Below are 22,040 nucleotides of genomic sequence, written 5' to 3' on the forward strand. Positions count from 1 at the left end.
CGGCTCTACATTCCAGCTCTGTTCTGCCTGCAGATATCAATGAATGCAAAGCATTCCCTGGGATGTGCACGTATGGAAAGTGCAGGAATACAATTGGAAGTTTCAAGTGCCGTTGCAATAGTGGCTTTGCTCTAGACTTGGAGGAAAGAAACTGCACAGGTGAGACTATTCTTCTGTTGTACTGGTAAACCTTGGCTCTCTTTCTTTTGCTATTTGGAAGTACTGCCTTTAAAAGCCCATCTTCTCACTAGGAATATGTACATTGTTCTTTTTATTTCCTTTTCCCGATGCCTAAACCACTTCTCCAGCAAACTTGTTGTGAGAGAGCTGCAAAAGAGCATGAAAATAATATCTGTGCTACCTACAAGAACAATATAACAATAGGATTTTCAGAATATATGAGTACTAAAGAATATAGCCATTAAATCAACACTTGTATAAACTTGACATTCTGTTACAAATTTTAAGGTTTGTAATAGAGAAGTTGTAACTTATTTTCCTCATCTGTGGACAGTTTTCTTAATATTATGCTTCAGTCACAATCCATATCCATACCCTTATCCATAGCCATTCTCTCTAAGAAAATATACAAAATTCCAAGTTTTTCTATTAGGTAATATAACAAATTATTCCAAACACTTGAAGTATGTCTCCAAGGTCTTATTTTCAGAACTCTCGTTTTTCATATTCTCTTTGGAATTTTCCCTTTTCTCCTGCCCCCACTACGCATTCATGATCTCCATTGAAGTGTCTCTCTTGACTTTTTCCTAGCTTCCTACTCCATAGGATCCTACTGATTCACTCCTGGCCCTACCCAGCCTAGACTGTCCCCCTAAGCATTTCAGAACTATCCATCTGGTCTTGTGGAGTTCTGCCGTCTTGTCTTTCTGCCGTGCCTTCCATGCTGATCCCCGACTCCTAACCCCCTCACCACTGTTTTCTCCACTCAGGGCTGCTGAACTTGGCGGGGAGAGCCTGAGAAAAGGTGACCGAGGTCCCTGCATTCACCCTCAACCAGGCCTTTGCAGCTGCTGAGCGATACTTGTATTCACCTCTTTACGTCCCTTAATAAATTTCTCTTAGCAGCACTTCTAAACCTCTTATGACTTACACACCCTCTCGTATCGCTATTCATTCCTTTTCTTCTTTATTGAAGTCAAACCTGATTGCCAGGACCCTTCTCACACACCCTCTTCTCTGGTATAAAATGTCCTTTTTCAGCCCTACTCTCTCCTCCACTTCCAGAGAAGGAAATGTGATGTTCTTCTGCAATTTTCCAGCGAAACTCTCTGCTTTCACTCTCCTTCCCTCTTTCTGCTCCAGGCCCTTCTTAGCAGAGTTCACTCCTCTCTCTCTGGCATCTCCCCGTCTTTACCGGTTTCTTTCCCTAGACCTGTAAACAAGTGCAGAGCATCTCCTCAGCCCTCCTTTTCCCTCAGGCTACCATACTCTTTTCCTACTTTCACTTCTCATTCCTTTTAAGTAACCATTTGCTTTGTAGCCCCTGAATGCTGACCTCCCTCCTTCAGGCACATATATATACTCTTGTAAAAAACCTTTGCCAAGTTCAAAAAAATCTTTCTCTCAGTGCATAGTCTCCTTGACCTCTGGCCAACCCCCTCCTTGATTTTCTTCTCTCTTAGCTTCTGGTATTTCCCGTCTCAGTTGTCCTATCATGACTATGATGTTCCGTCTCTAATCTTCCCAGATTCTTCTTGCCTTTGGCATTTTCCATCCCTTGGGCATTTTCCAAAGTCCTCTGCTCTCTCAACATTCTGCCTCTCAGAATTGCATCTACCATCACGCCTTTTTTGTTTGTTTGTTTGTTTTGTTTTGTTTTTGTGGTACGCGGGCCTCTCACTGCTATGGCCTCTCTTGTTGCGGAGCACAGGCTCTGGATGTGCAGGCCCAGCAGCCATGGCTCACAGGCCTAGCTGCTCCGCGGCATGCAGGATCCTCCCAGACCGGGGCACGAACCCGTGTCCCCTGCATTGGCAGGCGTACTCTCAACCACTGCACCACCAGGGGAGCCCCCATCACGCCTTTTTGGATGGCCTCTGTTGAGCTGACTCCTAGGTGCCATCTCTAGCTCTCTAGTCCTCCTGAGTTCCACTCCTGCATTTCTAACTTCCATCTGGACAGTTTCTCTTTGTTTTCATCTCCCTTTGTCCCATCCCCCTTCCTCTGCCTAGGGACTTCCTTGGGTATATTAATAGTATCATTTCACTCAGGATTGAAGCCTCAGACTTAATTTTGACACCTCCCTCTCCCAATAGACAAGTGAAAAAGTTATGTATATTCTTCCATCAAAATGGCTATCTCAAGTACTTGTACTATTTCTTCTACACTATTGCTGCTGTAGGTTCAGCTCCTCAGGAAACAGATTGAGCAGAGATTAGCAGGCACGAAGGTTATTAAGGCTTGGTCTTGGGAGGGAGGGAAAGGAAGCAGAAGTGGGCTGTGATGCAGTCCCAGTGTGGTCCTCAGCCCACCCACCCCGCAAGCTCTGCATCTGGGAAGCACATCACAGTTGTCTTGAGTTAGGGCAGAGGGGCTAGGTGTTTACGTACCTGCATGATGAATCTTTGCATACATCTGCCCCAAGAAGGGGTGTGACTGTGAGCAAGGTCCGCTTAGCTGAGGCGCTTCCTGAGGATAGTTCTCACCTCAGGACTTTCTGCCAGCCGCAGTCCCGACAGCTGAGGGCAAGGATGCGTGAGTCCTTCCTTCTTGAAGGGGGACCTGGGCAGCACCTCGCAGTCTCTACTACACTGCAGATTCCTCCAGCGTCTCCCACCCCAGTAAGTTTCCAATTAGATCCTTCATTTTCACAACCACCAGGTTTTTCATCCTAAAGCAGGGCTTGGATTGTATAACTTCCCGCAAAACAACTTCTATTGATTTAGATGATCCTAGACCTAGGTAAAGAAGCTTTTCCAGTTCTGACTGCCCTGTTTTTGGTGTGAAATTAGCCAAGTCACTTAATGCCTCTGAAACTCACCTCGTTTATACTGTATAAGAGAGAAGTTTGTTGACAGCACTGCGGTGTTGTGGGATGCAATGTGAAAGGACAGTGGGACACGGTCGGCTGCCCTTCTTCACAGCATGTAAGGCCCATCTTCTGCTCCCCACGCTGGCGCCCTCAGTAACCATACCCATCTCACCTGTACTTGCACCCATTATCAGCCTCTCTACAACTTGATGTTCTCTGAAATGCATTAGTTTTCTTCATCTATGCATTTTATCTCTTGCCCTTCTATTTATTCTACATCTTTAAAGTTAGACTATCTATGCAGTCTTCTAGGATCAGTTCAAAAGCCACTTCCTCCAAAACGCTAATTCTTAACAGCAAACAGCTTTCATATATACTGCCCTCTTTATGAGACAAGAACTGTTCTCAGCACTTAAGAAACATGGGTTCACTTACTCCTATGAGGCAGGTGCTACTACATGCCCCATTTTACAGATAAAGAAACGAAGGCACAGAGAAATTAAGTGGCTTTCCCAAGCCTCGACACCCAGAAGATGACAGAAGTGGGGTTTGTGCCCAGTCATCTGGTTCCAGAGTTCATAATCTACACTATGCAGCTCCCACCACATCACGTCAGCCAAAACCTGTCCCTCCTCTTCCATTGAACTTATTCTGTGTTCTTCATACGGCTCTCATCACCAGTTCCTCGATACTGATAGATAAAAATTAAGAGAATTAGTGTGTGTATTATTACCTGCTTAATTGAATCAATCAATTTTGTTAAGACTTTTGTTTAAAAGAAAGTACCTGCATTTTTTCAGTATGTCCTGCAATTGGGAAAAATCAATAGAAAAAAAACCAAAAGCTGGGAGAAAGCAGGGGCTGAGACTACCCCCCCCCCCAAGAGAACGTATGCAAATTAGCCATTTATAAATCCTGTGATAGAAAAACTTAAAAATTTAAATTCACGAGAATAAACAGATGCTGGCAAAAACATTCTTCCCACTCTGACAAAAATATTTAAGCAAGTCATGTTTTCTTAATCTTATTTTACAGACATACTGCTCTATTGAAAATCTTGATTTCAGAAATGGGAGATTTCTCAGAGAATCCTATTTTTGAGAGTCTAAGTGCTGCTATTAAAGATTCTTATTTACTGTAGTATGTAAAAATTGACAAACGCAAAAGCCCATCATTATCGTTTGTTTTTAATTTTAAAATTAAATCAGTAGGCTCTTCCGTCTGAATATGACACAGAAACACAGTTGGGGCATATTCCACGGCCCTGCCATATAGTCACGTTCTCCGGCTCAGGGTTCAGTGGTCGCGTCTGCCTCTGAGGCTGTCTCTGTGGCCGGCTAGCCACCCCTGCTCAGAGGCAGCAGCCCTCACACGCCTGCACCAGGGGTGCACGTGGGCTAGTGCAGCAGAACCAGCGTGGGCTTTGCATCACGTGTGGGACTCCATCCATATGGCCACTGCTTCCTCGTTTGCCACCTGCCTTGGTCGGCTCATATCACAGTTGCTTGGTTCATCCTTCTGTTATCATTTCTAAGCAACAAAGAGAAATACACAATTCCAGAATTCTTAAGGACAAAAAGGGCCCACCTGCCCATTGGCTGTGACAGTTTTGGCAGTTGGGGAAAGGAATGTGCCTGCAGCCCTGTCCCCCTCGAGGTGACCTCCTGAAAACGCATCCTTCTACGGCTCGCCCCTGCTTCCTCCAGCACCTTTGCTTGGAAGGCCAAATCTCTCTGTTCGTTAACACCTTCCCATCTCACTCTGGTTTTCTGAATTTCTTTTAAACCCTGTGAACTAGACATTGACGAGTGCAGGATTTCTCCTGACCTCTGTGGGAGTGGGATCTGTGTCAACACGCCGGGCAGCTTTGAGTGTGAGTGCTTCGAAGGCTACGAGAGCGGGTTCATGATGATGAAGAACTGCATGGGTAAGCCTCTCGGGTCTGCAAACCAGTGTAGCACAGAATCCTTAGCGCGACCTTCGCCTGTCTCAGAGCTGTGAACAGCGTGCTTGGCAAGGAGCTGTGGCGAGAGAGAGAACAGATCTAAGTGTCAGACAGGAAATCCGCTCCTCGATAGCTCTTGGGGAGCCCCAGCCCCTTGGTGCCTTAATGGCGGTGAGATATTGAGACTGGGTTCTGCTTATTTATAGAATCTGAAGTCACCACAGACTAGCTGCTGAGGAGGGAGTCACTGAAAATGTATGGTAGTGGGTGGTGACCCCCAAATTTATATTGTCATGCGAATCCCATGTTCGTTTCCTTACTTGTGTGTTATTACAAACACTCTTGGCATTGCCCACCTTTTAGCCCATCGTTTTATTTTTAGCAACTTATAGGACTCACCTCATGGGATACAGAAAGTGATCAGTCTAAGAGTTTTCTTTCACTTTGATTAGAGATAGAGGCTTATGGTGTCTGGAGTTTAGAGTGATATAAAGCGAATATTGTTTATTTTTACCTCTCATAAGCCTGCTCATTTCATACAAGTAAAAGCCTTGATAGCTCACTGTCTTTTCAAAGTAGAACCTTAACCTTTTATCTACTGATCATAAAGTGAGGAGAGCGTTATCCCGTCTATTAACCCATGTCTCATGTTTGAGTCACAACGGCCTCAGATAATGAATCTTTCTCCCATGCTGTGTGCGTGAACGTTTTTTCCTCAGAGTTCTTTAATGGCTCTCACGTTTTTACCTTTCAGACATTGACGAATGTGAACGTAACCCTCTCCTTTGTAGGGGTGGCACCTGTGTGAACACTGAGGGCAGCTTTCAGTGTGACTGCCCACTGGGACACGAGCTGTCACCGTCACGTGAGGACTGTGTGGGTGAGTTTGTCTCCTCAGCACGTAAACCCTCCCAGTTCAACTGGTAAAGATCATAAAGATCAGAGGTCATTCTCATGAACTGGTTGTTTTTGGCCTGTGAAATCTAACAGATTAAAATTCGGGAATTCAGAGTCCGTACATTTGGATTCAGGCTGTGTCTTTAGAAGATGCTTTCCCCAGTTCCCCTCTTTTTCGTTACAAGCGCACTGGAAAGGACCCTGTGGGAGGGACCCTGTGTCAGGCCTTGTAGTTCCCTCCTCCGGGTGGGCTGGAATGGGACAGCTGCTCCCCTTGGAAGTTTGATAGTTTGCCTGTGCACACACCTGTGCACAAGAACCCACTCGGTGCCCCGTGTCAGTCGTCACAGGGCCTGCTCACCTGTGTGTGAGCTCACGCTCCAACCCCCTCCTCACAGAAGCACTGAGGCCTCTTTACTGGCCCTGAGCTCGGGGATGGGGGGCGGAGGATGTAGGTGCGACCACGGCTGGTCTTGAAGAAGCGTTCCATAGGCTTTAAAGCTTTGATTTAGCCAGGAATTGTTTTCCTCACAGTAAGTCTTTCTTGAAAGTGTAAGCAAATAAAACAGTTTAAAATAGACAGATCCCACACCCCCAAATAAAAACATAACTTGAGCACACCTCCCGACTACTCATGTATTTATTTATAACCCATATTTATATCACTATGCTAATGATTACGTGAATCTTAAATCATAGACCAGACATTTTATTTATTTTTTTAATTTTTAATTTTTTTATTGAATGAAAGATTCTTTAAATTCTATCGTGCTTTACAACTCTCAGAAGTTTTGCATTCATGTTTTTGTATGATCCCATAATAACCCTTTTTTTTTTTAACCCCTACCCCTATCTTGCCCCTCCGCCGTTTCCTCTCCCCACTGGTAACCACTAGTTTGTTCTTTGTATCTGTGAGCCTGCTTCTTTTTTCAAACAGACATTTTTAAAAGGTGAATTTAAAGGTTTTAAATATTTTTAATTCCACTTTAATAGTTCAAAAAGCTTTTTCACACAGATAATTACAGAATATTTATTCATGGTTGTGATACCAGTGATCCAGAGATCTGTTTCTAAGTTCAGTTTATTTTGCTAATTAATTTTCATGGGTTTTATAGCTGGAAAAAAAGTTCCCCTCAATGACATAATGTACATTATAAAATACGTATTTTTGCATGTTCAAAATAAATATTTCATGATTACAAACATAAATCTGCCACATTGTCTTCTTAGTTATTTTGAGAATTTGGGGTGAATTTCTTGTTATATCTGATTTTTACCTTAGACTGTGTTTGACAGGTAACTTGTGTGAGGAAGTGTCACTCTACCATTTTCTTGCTCTTCTCTTTTTGCATTATTAGTACTAGTTTCTTCCACAGATCTTTGCAGGCGTTTTCTTTAAGGCATCTGCCCATCTTATAAGGGTTAGTTTACTTAAAAACAGGCAATATAATCTGTAATCCACCTATCCAGGCCCTGTGAACACAATGCCATGAAAACTTAAAAACTGAGGGCCCTATTTTCAGCCCCTCTGTTTTGTGGAACCAGCTGTCTTCCCTCAGGAACCTTCATGTTATTTAGACAACACATAACCATCCAATTAAGACCAGTTGAGGGTTCCAGTGTAAATTCATAGATTAAGTATTAAGCTTTATTTGGGGCATGTGCTAGGTGGATGTGGTTTAATGTGGTACTCACTAGCCACACGTGGTTATTTAAATTTTATCAAAATTAAATAACGTTAAAAATTCAGTTCCTTAGTCACAGTATCCATGTTTCAAGCACTCAGTAACAGCTACATATTGGACAGCACAGATATGTAACAGTTCCATCAATGTAAAAAGTTCCACTGGAGAACACTGTTGTAGATAGAACTAGGAGAAATATAGATTCTGGCGTTTTCTTTGAATTGTTGCAAGAGATCATCTTACTTCCCCCTGAAGTAAATAAAGCCCTTTGGAGACCATTGCTCTGATGCTGCATGTTCTTGATAGTTTAAGTGGTGTTGTGATTTCATAAAACATTAACTCTGTGTATCTTTTTATAGATATTAATGAATGCTCCCTGAGTGACAATCTCTGTAGAAATGGAAAATGTGTAAACATGATCGGAACTTATCAGTGCTCCTGCAATGCTGGGTACCAGGCCACGCCAGACCGACAGGGCTGTACAGGTAAGGGTAGGCCAGACAGGTCGGGAAGTTGTATTTCTCAAGTCAGTCGAGGAATGCTTCTGGCACGGAATATATAATGACGCCGATGGGAGTCCTTTGTCCTAAAAACAAATCTAAGAATGGGGGCAGATGCCATGGTTTGGTGGTTTTGCAGAGGAACCTTTGGTTTTATAATAAGAAACATCCTATATTTCTCTCTAGATATATATTTAGTCCTATATGGTGTATCTGAATTCTTTAATCTTAGGTTACTGGAGCTGAATGTCAAATGAAATGCTGTCTAAAAGGAAGTGAGAGGAGCTAAGAAAGGCTAATGTTACAATGATCAATCAACATGAATAGTGGGGAGAAAAATCCAAAGCCACTGAAGCATTGTCTGCTTAAGAAGAAGTAGAAAAACTCTCTTTTTTTTTTTTTTAAGGAAGTATCCCTGACAAGTAACATGGTGGCAATGTTTTTACAGATATTGACGAATGTATGATAATGAACGGAGGCTGTGACACCCAGTGCACTAATGCAGAAGGAAGCTATGAATGTAGCTGCAGTGAAGGTTATGCCCTGATGCCAGATGGGAGATCGTGCGCAGGTACAGGAAGGAAAATACACAGACTTTGTACATCTGGTTAATCTTATCTTACAAATCTGGCTCCACATATTTTCTGTGGAACTGGATGGAAAAAAATGCATGAGCTTAATAAAAGTCATCCTTGTTTTTCATTTGATTTTGATTTTGTATCATCAGATATTGATGAATGTGAAAATAATCCTGATATCTGTGATGGTGGGCAGTGTACCAACATTCCTGGAGAGTATCGCTGTCTGTGTTATGATGGCTTCATGGCTTCAATGGACATGAAAACATGCATTGGTGGGTACCATAAGAACAGGATAAATATTTATGTACAGTATGCACACACACACACACACACACACACACATGCACACCTAAGAAGAAAAGGCTTTTTTGGTTATTTTTAAAATTCAAACCATTGTATTAGAAGATGTGAAAGCCAAAAAGGAAGAATTATTTGAAAAAAAAATCCTTAAATACAATATATTTATCTGTAATACTGTGTCCTGCAAATACATAATATTTTAAACGTTATTTGTGTATCTCATTAGTACGCTATTCAGTTTAAAACATAGCTTTTGAATTACTAGAATAAACAAGTATTAACCAAGGTGTTGAAAATCAATTTCCTAGACGTGAATGAATGTGACTTAAATTCAAACATCTGCATGTTTGGGGAATGTGAGAACACCAAGGGATCCTTCATTTGCCACTGTCAGCTGGGGTATTCAGTAAAGAAGGGGACCACAGGATGCACAGGTAGGTCTCAAGCTTGTATCCCCTGTGTTTCAGCTTCTTATATTTCAGAGGTTAACCTTCAACATCATTTGTTCCCTGGAATTTCTTGTACTTTCACCCACACCAGGTTGTGACAGTTATGTGATGAGTAACTGGCCCAGAGCATGTGTGATGCGTTTGTCTCTTCTCTGTGGTAGATGAGCATGGTCTCAGCTACCAAGCTGCAGACCTGGCTGCGTGCTTGGTCATGGAGTGGGAGAATGGGTGTGGAATCTGGCCCCCATGGTTCTGATGTGCTCCTGGTAGCTCTTGGGGCAACGTTCACTTTCTCCTGCCCAAACAGGAGATATACGTAAGGAAGAAGCACCAAAAGACCTGGAGGAATCCCAGGTGCTTGCTGAGTTTTGCAGTTCTTTTAAACTAACAAAAATTAATCTAAACTTATATTTAGACTCTTTTCCTTCCTTTCTTTCCCCCATCTTTTTCTCTGCTCTTCTCTCCTCTCTTTCCATTTGCTTTTGTCTTCTCTTCTCCCTGCCCAAATTTCCTCTCTTCGCTTTTTTTCTTTGTTCACCCCATTCATTTTATCTCTTATTCCTGTTCTCTACGAAATAGTTTTAGCCTTTTGAAGGGCGGATGGGGGTTGAACCTCCAAGGTCAGTGCTTTGGGCCAAATGTCCATCATTGCTCAAGGCTCTAGTGTGGTATTTTGCTCAAGCCAGGTGGTGGGTGACTTAGACTGCAGCCTAGGCCTTAAGCTGACACCTCCAGGGAAGAGCAAGTAATGAAAGAAGAACTCTGCATGTTCATATGTATGTGTACCACATACACAGACACTATATACATAATTCTGATAAAAGCATCTGGTCACTTTCCAGATAACATTTCCAGTGATTATTTTTATATATTCTGGCTGGCAGTTTCTTTCAGGGAAGGCCTTGTTTGATTTGGATCATGAACTTCCAAATCCTGTTGAAGTCTAAACATATTAAAAATAAAAGTGACGTTAATGTTTTCTCTGTGTTTACTTTAAAATTTTGCCTATACAGAAATCTCTTGGAAGTAGAATTAACTAGGTTGTATCTTATCTTCATATTAACTATGGTTTCTCAGATGTGGATGAGTGTGAAATTGGTGCCCACAACTGTGACATGCATGCCTCATGTCTAAACGTCCCAGGAAGCTTCAAATGTAGCTGCAGAGAAGGCTGGGTTGGAAATGGCATCAAATGTATTGGTGAGTATTTTGCAAATGTAAATAACCTTTGCTAAGACACAAAATCCCTAGAGGCTCTTCTTTGCACAGTTGTTAACCTACATACTTAAATAGGAACATGCCTCTTATTTTTATTTATTCTCTTGAAAATTAAAGGCTGTCTTTCGTTGCAAGATAATTCTTGCCTAAGAGTTTCCTTTAACTTTGGTATAAATGATCAAATTACAACAATATGCCTTGGCATCTGCTTTTTAATGTGTTGTTGTTCAGTAAAAATTATTTGATGTGCAGCCAGAAATCCAAACAGCTGTAGGATGAAACATGACTAATATATTTTTCCAGTTTTTTCATAGAGTAACAGTGAGATTTAAAACCCAGTGAAATAAATTAAGGGAATGAAAAGATTTTTTTCAGATAACCTAGGTCTATAGTAAGTGGTCAATACCAGCTTCTTAATAGAAAATAGAATTATTCTTCCAGAGAAATCTAAATGTTTTGGATTCCAAGAAGCCAGATTAGAAGGAGAATGTGAAGACAGTTGCCATTCTCCAAGTTGTATAGTTCTTGACCAGAGTCTAATAAGTCCTTTATAGCTGTGAGGCAAGGAACTGGATTTTACCCTTGATGTCATTCATAGTGCTGCTTGATACGTTCAGTGTTTTATGTGCCTCAACAATAAGGCATGTTGCAACTCGTAAATTATCCAGGTCTATTTAAATTACAAATTAAAGCAAGCAAAACCGACCTCCCCATGATTACTCATTAAAACCTGATAAGCCTGCAGCAAGAATTAAAGGATAATTTTAAGATCTCTTATTAATAACATAAGTTAATTTGAATGTACTTTCTTACCTACTCAATTGTTTTAGATTTGTCAAATGTTTATGAGCTGACTCCAGAATTTCAGTTAACATAGTTTTTAAATAACTTTGCTAAGGAAAGTTCTCTCATGGTGTCACTAAGTCCACTAGCTACCCACTTGAGTCCAGCCATTTCTCTATCATTAATCTCACAACTTTTCAGCTATATCCCCATTCCCATTTTTCTAGTCCCATTTGTTTACTGTTTTTCTCTCCTCTAGCCTCCTGTTTTTTGTGCTTCTTGTCCATCTATCACTCTGGCCAGCTATCGAAAAATAGCCTGCCGCTAATACAAAAGATTTAACCATGTCCAGGCACCTCTACTCCAAAATGGCATCCCAATCCATCCACTCCTTTCCATCTCCATCCCCCTGCTCTCATCACAACTGTTCTCTCTCTCAATCTGCCCCCCACCCCAGCCCTTTCTCTCTGTTAGCTGCTAAAAGAACCTCCTCATATGTTTGCTTACTCCCTCTCTGGTCCTCCCGCAATCCATTCTCCACATTGCAGCCAGGTAGATTTTTTAAACCATGGATCTGATTTCTTCACAATTGTCATTTTAATCCATTAAATTTAGGATAAAATTCAGCTTCCTTCACATGGTTTACAAGACCCTCTGGCATCTTCCCACTATCTCTCCAGCTTCACTTTCCTTCATCCTTGGTCTCCTACATTGTGCTTTGTCACTCTGACCTCCTTTAATTTTTGTCACATCAAAGCTCTTGTCCTTCTCAGTGTTTTTATACGCGCTGTTCCCTCTGCAAGGAAGACCCATCCCTACTTCTGTTTGCAGGTCAACTCTTGCTCATCCTTCAGGTGTGAAGTTAACTAAAAATTACTTCCTCAGTGGAGCTTTCCTAATTCCTGCAATCCAAATTAGACACCCTCCTTATTTCCTTATACCTTGTAACTTTTCTTCATGGTACATGTATAACAGTATTTAATGTAATTTTCTGTGTTTAACATCTGTCTTTTCCACTAGACTAGGGGCTCCATGAGGTCAAGAATCATATCTTGGTTTCCTCATCTATAAAATGAACTTGAAAATTTGATGGTAATTGTCCTGCTCTGAAATTCAGTATTATCTTGAAAATTGACCCCCTTTTTAGTGATAAGGTAGCCAATGATAAAATTCACCCTCAGTAGAAATCAGAAGGAAATCTAGGCCTGGTTTTCTTTTAAACATTATAATTCTAGTTGATTAGACAGCTCACAAAACGCTTGAACTAATTATTTTAGCCCATGTTTGTAGCATGAACATTTTGGATCATAGGTCTGAGGTCTTAGAAAATTATATAGAACTGCAACTTGACCAGTAAACTAAAATACATTCCATTTGGCCAGTTTGGGGCCAGTTTACATTTAAATTAAGACAAATGAAAATCTTCCTGGGTGTTTAAATATTCCACTTGCATTTCTGAACTTTATTGCTATGCTCTCTTGACATGCAGATCTGGACGAATGTTCTAATGGAACCCACCAGTGCAGCATAAATGCTCAGTGTGTCAATACCCCAGGCTCCTACCGCTGTGCCTGCTCCGAAGGGTTCACTGGAGATGGATTTACCTGCTCAGGTGGGTGAGGTGCTGATTTTCATGCAACACTCTGTATGTTTTCATCATCAGAAGAAGACTGTAGGTAAAGGAGGCTGAAATCACTACCTGTTTTTACACTTGACTTAAGGTGAATATGTATCTTTTGCTTATATTAAACGCAAAAACCTGGAAATTTTTTAAAATAATGGCATTTATTACTATCATGTACTCTTAGTGACTGTCATTTCCTTTTATTCATTAATTAACATAATGGTCAAAAATACAGACTCTGAGTCAGACCATCTGGATCCAGATCTTGCCTATGCTGCTTACTGGCCATATAGCCTTAAGTAGATGACTTAACCTGTGTGTCCTTAGTTTCTCCATTTTGAAATGGACATGGTGGTAATAATAATAATAAATACTATTTCCTTTTTTCTTTTATATCATTGAATGAATGACATGTTGGGAAAACTATACAGCTTCTTAAAATAAAATCTATGACCTACCCAATCACTGCTAGTTATTGTGTTGATCAAAATCTCAGTTTATCACATGGTATTGAAAGGATTAAATGGAATAATACAAGTAAAGAGCTTAGAAACATGCATCATAAGAGCTTAATGGATGTGAGTAAATTCACTCTGCATTCCTTGAGGATAAAACATCCACTCATTATATTCACGTAAAAGACTAGATCATCTTGCTGGACATAAAGAATGATACTTTTAAGCTTGAGAGATAGGTGTTTCTCAGTTGAGTTTCAGTGCACACTTTAAACCCCAAATTAAAAGATAGTTCTTTCTAATTATTGACATCAAAAACACAGACTTACAGTTTTCTAATGCCTCTTTAAGAAAACATGTTTAGGGCTTCCCTGGTGGCGCAGTGGTTGAGAGTCTGCCTGCCGATGCAGGGGACACGGGGTCGTGCCCCAGTCCGGGAAGATCCCACATGCCGCGGAGCGGCTGGGCCCGTGAGCCATGGCCACTGAGCCTGTGCGTCCGGAGCCTGTGCTCTGCAATGGGAGAGGCCACAACAGTGAGAGGCCCGTGTACCGCAAAAAAAAAAAAAAAAAAGAAAACATGTTTATTCAGTTGTAAAGCTTCGTTACTTTTAAACCTCGGGTACTGCATCTTTCTTAACATGTCTCTGCACCGTGGTGTGAGGGCAGGGGCATGGCCTTGGTATCAGACACAGCTGGACCTAGACCCTGGCTCAGCCGCAGATTAGATCACTGTGACTCCCAGGCATCAGTCGCCTCCTCTTAGCCTCAGGTTCTTCCTCTTGTAAACCTCACAGGGTTGGTGAACTAAGTGAAAACATGAATGTCAGGCAGCTAGCACACTCCCTGGCAAATGTTAGGCCCTCAATAAACATTTCTGCCCTTCCCCCCTTTTTCCATTTGATAGAATCAAAGAAATTGTCTTTAAGTTCTATGAATAATACTCATTTGTGTAATTAAAATAGAATATTTTATTGAGATTGTAATGGCATGAAAGAAACTTTTCTCACTCCCATAGAGTGTCCCTTACTTGCTTAAAAATACTTGAACTAGTGAAAAAGTTGTTCATTTTAATACTGTAATGTTTTCAAGTGAAATAACACCATTTTAAGATTAATTCCAATGTTCTTGGTTATATCTAAATGATGTTGGCATAACACAGATGCATCAAATTAGCATTAAAGAGAACTGAGACAGATGTGAGATACACCTCTTTCCTCCTGTTCATCATAATGGAATTGAATGTTAGGGCATAAACAGCTCTGCTATCAAGTTGTATACCCTTATTTAGGTGTATATGGATAATTGTTGTTTCATGTTAACGAGCACTAACTCAGGCCAGCGAGACTGGTTTAGTTATAGAGCAAAGAAAAAAATGTCATGAGATTTGGAACTTAATAGAGATGTAATTTGCTCCTTCAACAGATGTTGATGAGTGTGCAGAAAACATAAATCTCTGTGAGAATGGACAATGCCTCAACGTCCCGGGTGCATATCGCTGCGAGTGTGAGATGGGCTTCACTCCAGCCTCAGACAGCAGATCCTGCCAAGGTGGGTCACCAGGATTCCAACTCATTTCCAAGTTGGATCAACTACAGCAAATGAAACCACAAAAAGGGCTGAACAGGCTCCACCTGGAAGCAGAATACACAGCACATGCTGCACACATAAAAGTCATTTGTTTAAGCATGGATTATTTTGCCGAATGAATAATGATGAAGGTGGCTTTCATCTCTTATGAAGTTTTCCTGGCCAAGAGCCAAGAGTTGGAACTTTGGCTTATTCGTTTTTCTTTTTTTTTAACTATTTCTTTTTTTATCACTAAATGAATGAGATGTGGATAAACTGTTCAGCTTTTAAAATATATTGTGTACCTCAATCACTGCTATTTAATGTGTTTATCAAAATCTAAGTAGCTCATTTTTGGCATTACCTTTATGCTTTAGTCAACTGTCTGTATGTCTGGGACTGGAAGTCCTCTTCAGGGACTCATCAAGAACTGCACCTTTTGCTTAATAGTCATGTCTCCTGCCTCTAAGTTATGACATCACCCCCTTTCCTAGAAATGGGACTTCATGACTAGTGTAATATCTTTCCAAGAAAAAGAATTTGGATTTTCTTTTACATTAGAGACTCAATTTACATTACATAGAGTTTGGACCATCATTGTGTTCATAAAAGTACATGAAAATGTAAATAAAGGAAAAGGATTGAAAACAATTCATATGCCATCAGGTTTTAACAAAATTAGTGATTCATAGAAAACCTTAAAAAAAAACTCAGGCTAACTGCTAGCAAAGATTATAAAATGAAACCAGATTACAGGCTTTCCCTACATGAGTATCTAATCAAATGAACAGAAATAGTAAATGCCAGCGCACGCACACACACAGACACACACACACACAGACACACACACACACACACACTTCACCAGCATCAACCAAACAAAAATTATGCAATCTGGCATAGCTTGGAGTAGAGCCTGACTCTGCCCCACCACCAGAAGTGTCACTGAAGAAAGAAAGTGTGCCTAAAAGATCATGGAAATTTCCATAGATATCTACCAATTTGGAGAGAATCAGAATGAGAGAATGAATAGTAGGCTCTGGGAAGATGATATTAGAAACTGAAAGTATTCATGCTTCTACTTTGACCTGCTAGGTTGGGCAGAATCTAAACCATTTTATACAGGGCAGCTGTAGAATGAGCTTTATTTTTTTCCTAGTCCTGGTTCCTTCTAAGCATTGAAGTCAATTAGTAGAAACTGTGAGTCAATGTGTTTATGGAATTACATGATTTATTACCCATGTCAGCGTGACAAGAATTGGTGGGAAAAGGGATAAGTTAGAAATAGCCAGACACTTTTACCAACATAAAATTTCAAAATTAACCCTTTATACATAAGACAACATTTCCCTTTCATAATTCTGTTCCATTACTTGTGGCCTTCCAAAACTTCTCGCAGAACCTCCCTCAAGGTGATGCTAAATAGTTTCTGTTTACTGTACTTCCTTCTCATGTTGGCTTTCCAAAAATATGTTTCCATGGAGAGAAATCCCAGTTGCCAGGGCACCTGAGAGTGGCACACATGTAGCTCACCGTCTGCTCCATTTAACCAGATGCCAACTTTTGAGATCCCAAAAATGTAATTCCATGGTTCTGCCTGTTTCTCCATGGTTTTGTCTTCTCTCTTCTATGAGATCTGGCACATCTAGACAGTTTATCCTGAATTTATTACTTTAATTACTTGATATTTTCCCATCTTATTATAAATTGATGCCCCTTTGAATTGATCCTCTAATCAACATTTTCCACTCAGCATCTACCTCTAATCATAAATTCTCAGAATTTCTATAGAGTTTAAAAAACTGCTGGAGTTGGCCATTTCCCAGTATTCTTCACCAAAATGGGAAAGTACAGAACCTGCAAGAACCTCCTCAGGGACAGGTTAGGACTCCATCAGATGGAGTAAACCCAGATACAGAGCATTTAGTATGATTTCTGAAGAGAGAGCAGGGGCCAGGTTCACCAACAAAGAGCACACAGAGCCCAGTGGAGGTCCACCCATCCATATTTCTCCTCTTCCCCCACCTTATGAAACTCTGGGCCACAGAATAGAAGCTATAATGAAACCCATACCCCAAGCTGTCTTCCATAGAAAGCCCAAATCAAAAAAGAAGGGAGGATGTCAAGAAGCTCCATCTAAACTGTATCAGAGTACAGTTGACACTTGAATAACATGGGGGCTAGGGACACCTACCCTCAGCACGGGGGGGAAATCTGTGTATAACTTGTAGTCGGCCCTCAGTGTTCACAAGTTCTCTGCATTCGCGGTTCCATGTCCACACATTTAACCAACTGCAGATAGTGTAGTTGTACTACATACACTGTAGTATTTACTATTGAAAAAAATCCATGTACAAGTGGACCTGCACAGTTCAAATGTATGTTGTTCAAGCATCAACTGTATATAAAACTCTTGAAAGAGCTGACCAAGTAATGTGTAAACAAACTGAAACAGCAACTGTGCAGGTGTTCTATGGAAACAACAATAACAAAAAAAGCATACAAAAAGCAGATAAATAATCAATCCAGAGTAGAGGAAAACTACTCAAGGAACAAGAGCCAGTTTCGCATAGGTATATTGTACCACAGATAACCTTAATGAAAACATATGATTGAACAAGTTCAAAGTGATTATAAAAACAGAAAAAAAGACAAAAAGAGATATTGCAGAGTTAAGGGAGACAAAAAACGTGGACCAATGCAGCAAAATAAGAGAACAATTAAACAGACACAGCAAAGAACAGAGGAGATGAAAATATAATTACTACCATAGAGAATGGACGTGAGATAATCACAGTGAAAAAAAAGGGGGAGAGGATAAATTAACACTATTAGAGAAAAGACAAAGACCATAAACTTAAGTATAATGGGTGTTTCTGAAGTGAAGAGTCCCTAAAAATTGAATAGAAAAAAAGTATTAAACAACCAAACATTTTCCTGAAATAGAAGAAGGACCTGAATATACAGAAAGAAGTAAATCATTTTTATTTAGCCTTATTGAATTTGTCAACTTAAGTAATAGAGATTCTTCAAACTGCAGGTAGAAAAGGCAAGTCATGAACAAAACAAACATTCAGTACCAACACACATTAGAATGCTGCCCTCACAGTTATCAGGACACAGTGACAAGAATCTTATACCTCAGAGTTAGTTAATTATAAAGACAATAGACAGGGTTTCCCTGGTGGTGCAGTGGTTAAGAATCCTCCTGCCAGTGCAGGGGACACGGGTTCGAGCCCTGGTCCGGGAAGCTTCCACATGCCAAGGAGCAACTCAGCCAGTTGCGCCAGCAACTGAGCCTGTACTCTAGAGCCCATGCGCCACAACTACTGAAACCCACGCACCACAACTGCTGAAGCCCTCGCGCCTAGAGCCCATGCTTCGCAACAAGAGAGGCCACCTCAATGAGAAGCCTACGCACCGCAACGAAGAGTAACCCCCGCTCACCGCGACTAAAGAAAGCCTGTGCACAGCAATGAAGACCCAACACAGTCAAAAAATAAATAAATAAAATAAATAAATTTATTTTTAAAAAAAGACAATAGACATATCCTGACAAGTGAAATAATTCAGAAAGAAACCACCTGTGGGCTCTCTCTTCTTGTCTTGGGCAAAAAAAAACAAAACAAAAACAAAAACAAGAAAAGCACACAACTTATCAGCAATGAAAAACAGCTAATCAAGAAATAAATGGAGAAGTGACAATAAAAATATGATTGATTCCTTTAAAGAATTAGTACTAAATACTGTAGAGATTATGGTAAATGCCATGAACATTTAAAAAGTGAAAATAATATGAATAACAAAAATGAGTTAGAAGCATATATGGATGCTAATTGTTAATCATCATTGTATAGAATCCATTAATACTGTCTTAAAATTGTGTTTGAATTTTAACATAAAGCCAAAAGATGATACAGTTTTAGTGTTTTCATCAATTCTTAACATTAGGAAACATTTTAGAAGATACTGAGATAATGAAAAATTGATCTAATGCATGGAAATTGTTTCAGCTTTACTCTCTGTGAATATGCACTGAGAAATATCAATATTTGGAATGGTGTTCATCCAATTACAATGATAATTCTGGATAGAAGCATTTTGGAGTGATTTTTGTTCTTGCTATCTTATTTTCTGTGTTTTCTATCTTTTCTGTTTCCTATCACCACTTTTCTGTATTGTTCAAATTTCTGAATATGCATCAATTTTATAAAAACAAGACAGTATTCTCTTAAAATACCTTATTCCACGCAACTTTTACGTTATTTAAATGGAAGTTATTTCTAATAAAGTTCACTTAAAAGTAAAATGCATATGCAGAAGGCTGATAATACAATTCCACTTCAATTTATAGATTAACACAACTCAATTATAAACTAACTTACTGAGTCTTTACTGATTTATATAAAAAGAATAACTTTGTTTATTGCCCCAATACAAGTAAAGACAACTTTACACATCAATTGAACTTCTAGACACAATTTGAACCATACTTTAAATATAAGATAGTTGCAATGCTTTATTTTGACAATCATAAATGACCAAAAGACCCGTTTATACTTAAGATATAACTGTCTCAAGACAGCATTTTAGAATGACTTGTCTAGTCCAGCCTAAAATGGCATGCCTGGTCTGCATTCTCAGGATATGAGGTAATTTGTGTACAAAAATGTCCATCCTCTTCCTATGAGTAGAAATACAGATTACTTCTACAGCTGTACAGGCACACTATGCCTTCATTTTCATACGAATGAGGAGTAATAACTTCTTGTTTATTTTGAGTTAAAGCTTCATGGAAGACTTCCATAAACTGAATTTATGATTTCAGTCCAATAGGGATATCTTAATGAGATTTGGAGGAATGTGGGGCAATGGATGATCTTATTACACACTACTGGGAAAAAACTTCTTTCCCTGTTTATAACTGACTTTATTATAACAGATCAGATTACATAACAAGAAAAGTTTAAAAAAAATTTAACTTAAATAATTTAAAAGATATATTTAATATTTAAAATATTTATGTTGTATATTTTGTATGTTGTAGATGTTTATAAAACATCTTCTGTTTTCACTTAATTATTATAATCTTTGAATTTGTTTTTATCTTTAATTTTTTACAATCTTATTCCTTTAACACGTTCATATTTAATTTCTAAAAAGTTTTTATGCCCTAGGCCAATTTTTTTCTGAAGTATTTTACAGCCCAAGACAGTAAAATACTGTCAATAAAATAAGATAATATTCTTTCATATTTCTGCCCCATATGAACATTAGTTGCTTGCCATTTATGTGACATCCCTGGTCAAAGAAAAAGAAAATTTTTTGCTGCATAAAAACATTTGAGGAGATAGAATAATTTATTAATGTCATACAGTAAATCTAAATGTCTTTGTAATCAAGAGATTACTATTTTTTTTAATCTCCAGATATCGATGAATGCTCCTTCCAAAATATTTGTGTCTTTGGAACATGTAATAATTTGCCTGGAATGTTCCATTGTATCTGTGATGATGGTTACGAATTGGACAGAACCGGAGGGAACTGTACAGGTATGACCAGTTAAGGGCTTAATTGTGTTCTTATTAGTTGAACATTTTGTGCTAGATATAGAAGTTCCTCAAATTTCTGCTTAGCCTGCTATGCCTTGGGCTATGCATTTTTTTGAAAAAGAAAATTACATTCTGATACATTTATTGTTTTATTATTTTTTTATTAATTTTTATTGGAGTATGGTTGCTTTACAATGTTGTGTTAGCCTCCACTACACAACAAAATGAATCAGCCATACACATACAGATATCCCCTCCCTTTTGGACTTCCCTCCCATTTAGGTCACCACAGTGCATTAGGTAGAGCTCCCTGTGCTATACAATATGTTCCCATCAGTTGTCTATTTTATACATAGTGTCAATAATGTATATGTGTCAATCCCAGTCTCCCAATTCCTCACACCCCACCCCTTTCCCCCTTGGCTGATACATTTATTTTTAACTATTGAATTGATCCATTGTAATATAAACAACTTAATATTAAATATCCAACACGAAATTAGTAAAGTATTTCTTTGTATATATTTATGATGTCCACATATATGTACAAATATATAATACATATGTTTAAGTTTAATTAAGCAAACAGTGGTAAAATGTTTTTCTTCAGAATTGCAATGTTTCATTATTATTTATTTATTAAGGATATTAAATGATATCATCATGAATACTGTGTGACTGTGTGACTGATCTATGGAAATTGCTTTAGGTGTATACAAGTATTTCATTTTTATTTCATTGTTCTGACTTCCTCCTAAAGATTTTTAGTCTACTGACTTGCAAAATTTCCACCAAATTCTTTGGAACAGCAGTATGCACAAGGAAAGTAAAGATGTTAATGTGGGCATTTTAAATGTTTTTCCTAGATATTGATGAATGTGCAGATCCAATAAACTGTGTGAACGGACTATGTGTCAACACTCCTGGTCGCTATGAGTGTAACTGTCCACCCGATTTCCAGCTGAACCCCACCGGTGTGGGTTGTGTTGGTAAGCAAAAGCTATATGAAACAAATGAATAGAAGTACATAGAGTTAAATACTCATACTCTCTTGTGATGACCATTTACTACAATTAACTTGAGAACAAAATAGTAGTCCTTTACCTTAAGAAACTCTAGATTACCAAAATATATGGTCACTTTTATCCTGCTTATCTTCCAAGTCACATTTTGAAACAGGAATTTTTGAGACTTCTGCTCCCACCACCTCCTCTCACAGACTTGGGAACCAGGGCCCTAGAGGTGCAGTCATTTGTTCAAGGTCTCAGAGCTTGCAAGTGGCAGAGCTGAAGCAGTGTCCCGAGTTGCCTGGCTCCCTGTCCAGTACATTGGCCAGGACAGATGTGTTTGAAATGTGGAATCAGTTTTACAAAATGAATATGTTTCAGGTTTATGCGTGACAACTGACAGGCAAGCAGTTAATGGCATTTATAGGACCATTTCAGGTATATATTTTTTCAAAACCAAGAAAATATAGAATAAAATTTGAGT

The 22,040-nt window shown here is 39.3% G+C and overlaps 1 protein-coding gene across 1 annotated transcript in view; it reads left to right on the plus strand.

Annotated features, from left to right (window-relative positions):
* The window catches only part of FBN2 (fibrillin 2), a gene marked incomplete at both ends in the record, with an annotated part of 228,924 nt that overhangs the window by 160,833 nt on the left and 46,051 nt on the right, over positions 1 to 22,040 (plus strand). The window contains 12 exons of the mRNA XM_079704022.1: positions 34 to 159; positions 4,791 to 4,919; positions 5,692 to 5,817; positions 7,879 to 8,004; positions 8,468 to 8,590; positions 8,747 to 8,872; positions 9,209 to 9,334; positions 10,427 to 10,549; positions 12,840 to 12,962; positions 14,854 to 14,979; positions 20,427 to 20,549; positions 21,416 to 21,538. Of these exons, the coding sequence (XP_079560148.1) occupies positions 34 to 159; positions 4,791 to 4,919; positions 5,692 to 5,817; positions 7,879 to 8,004; positions 8,468 to 8,590; positions 8,747 to 8,872; positions 9,209 to 9,334; positions 10,427 to 10,549; positions 12,840 to 12,962; positions 14,854 to 14,979; positions 20,427 to 20,549; positions 21,416 to 21,538 (1,500 nt within the window). The remainder of the gene's footprint in view (positions 1 to 33; positions 160 to 4,790; positions 4,920 to 5,691; positions 5,818 to 7,878; positions 8,005 to 8,467; positions 8,591 to 8,746; positions 8,873 to 9,208; positions 9,335 to 10,426; positions 10,550 to 12,839; positions 12,963 to 14,853; positions 14,980 to 20,426; positions 20,550 to 21,415; positions 21,539 to 22,040) is intronic.

Source organism: Hyperoodon ampullatus, assembly GCF_949752795.1.
Source record: "Hyperoodon ampullatus genome assembly, chromosome: 4".
Lineage (NCBI taxonomy): Eukaryota > Metazoa > Chordata > Mammalia > Artiodactyla > Ziphiidae > Hyperoodon > Hyperoodon ampullatus.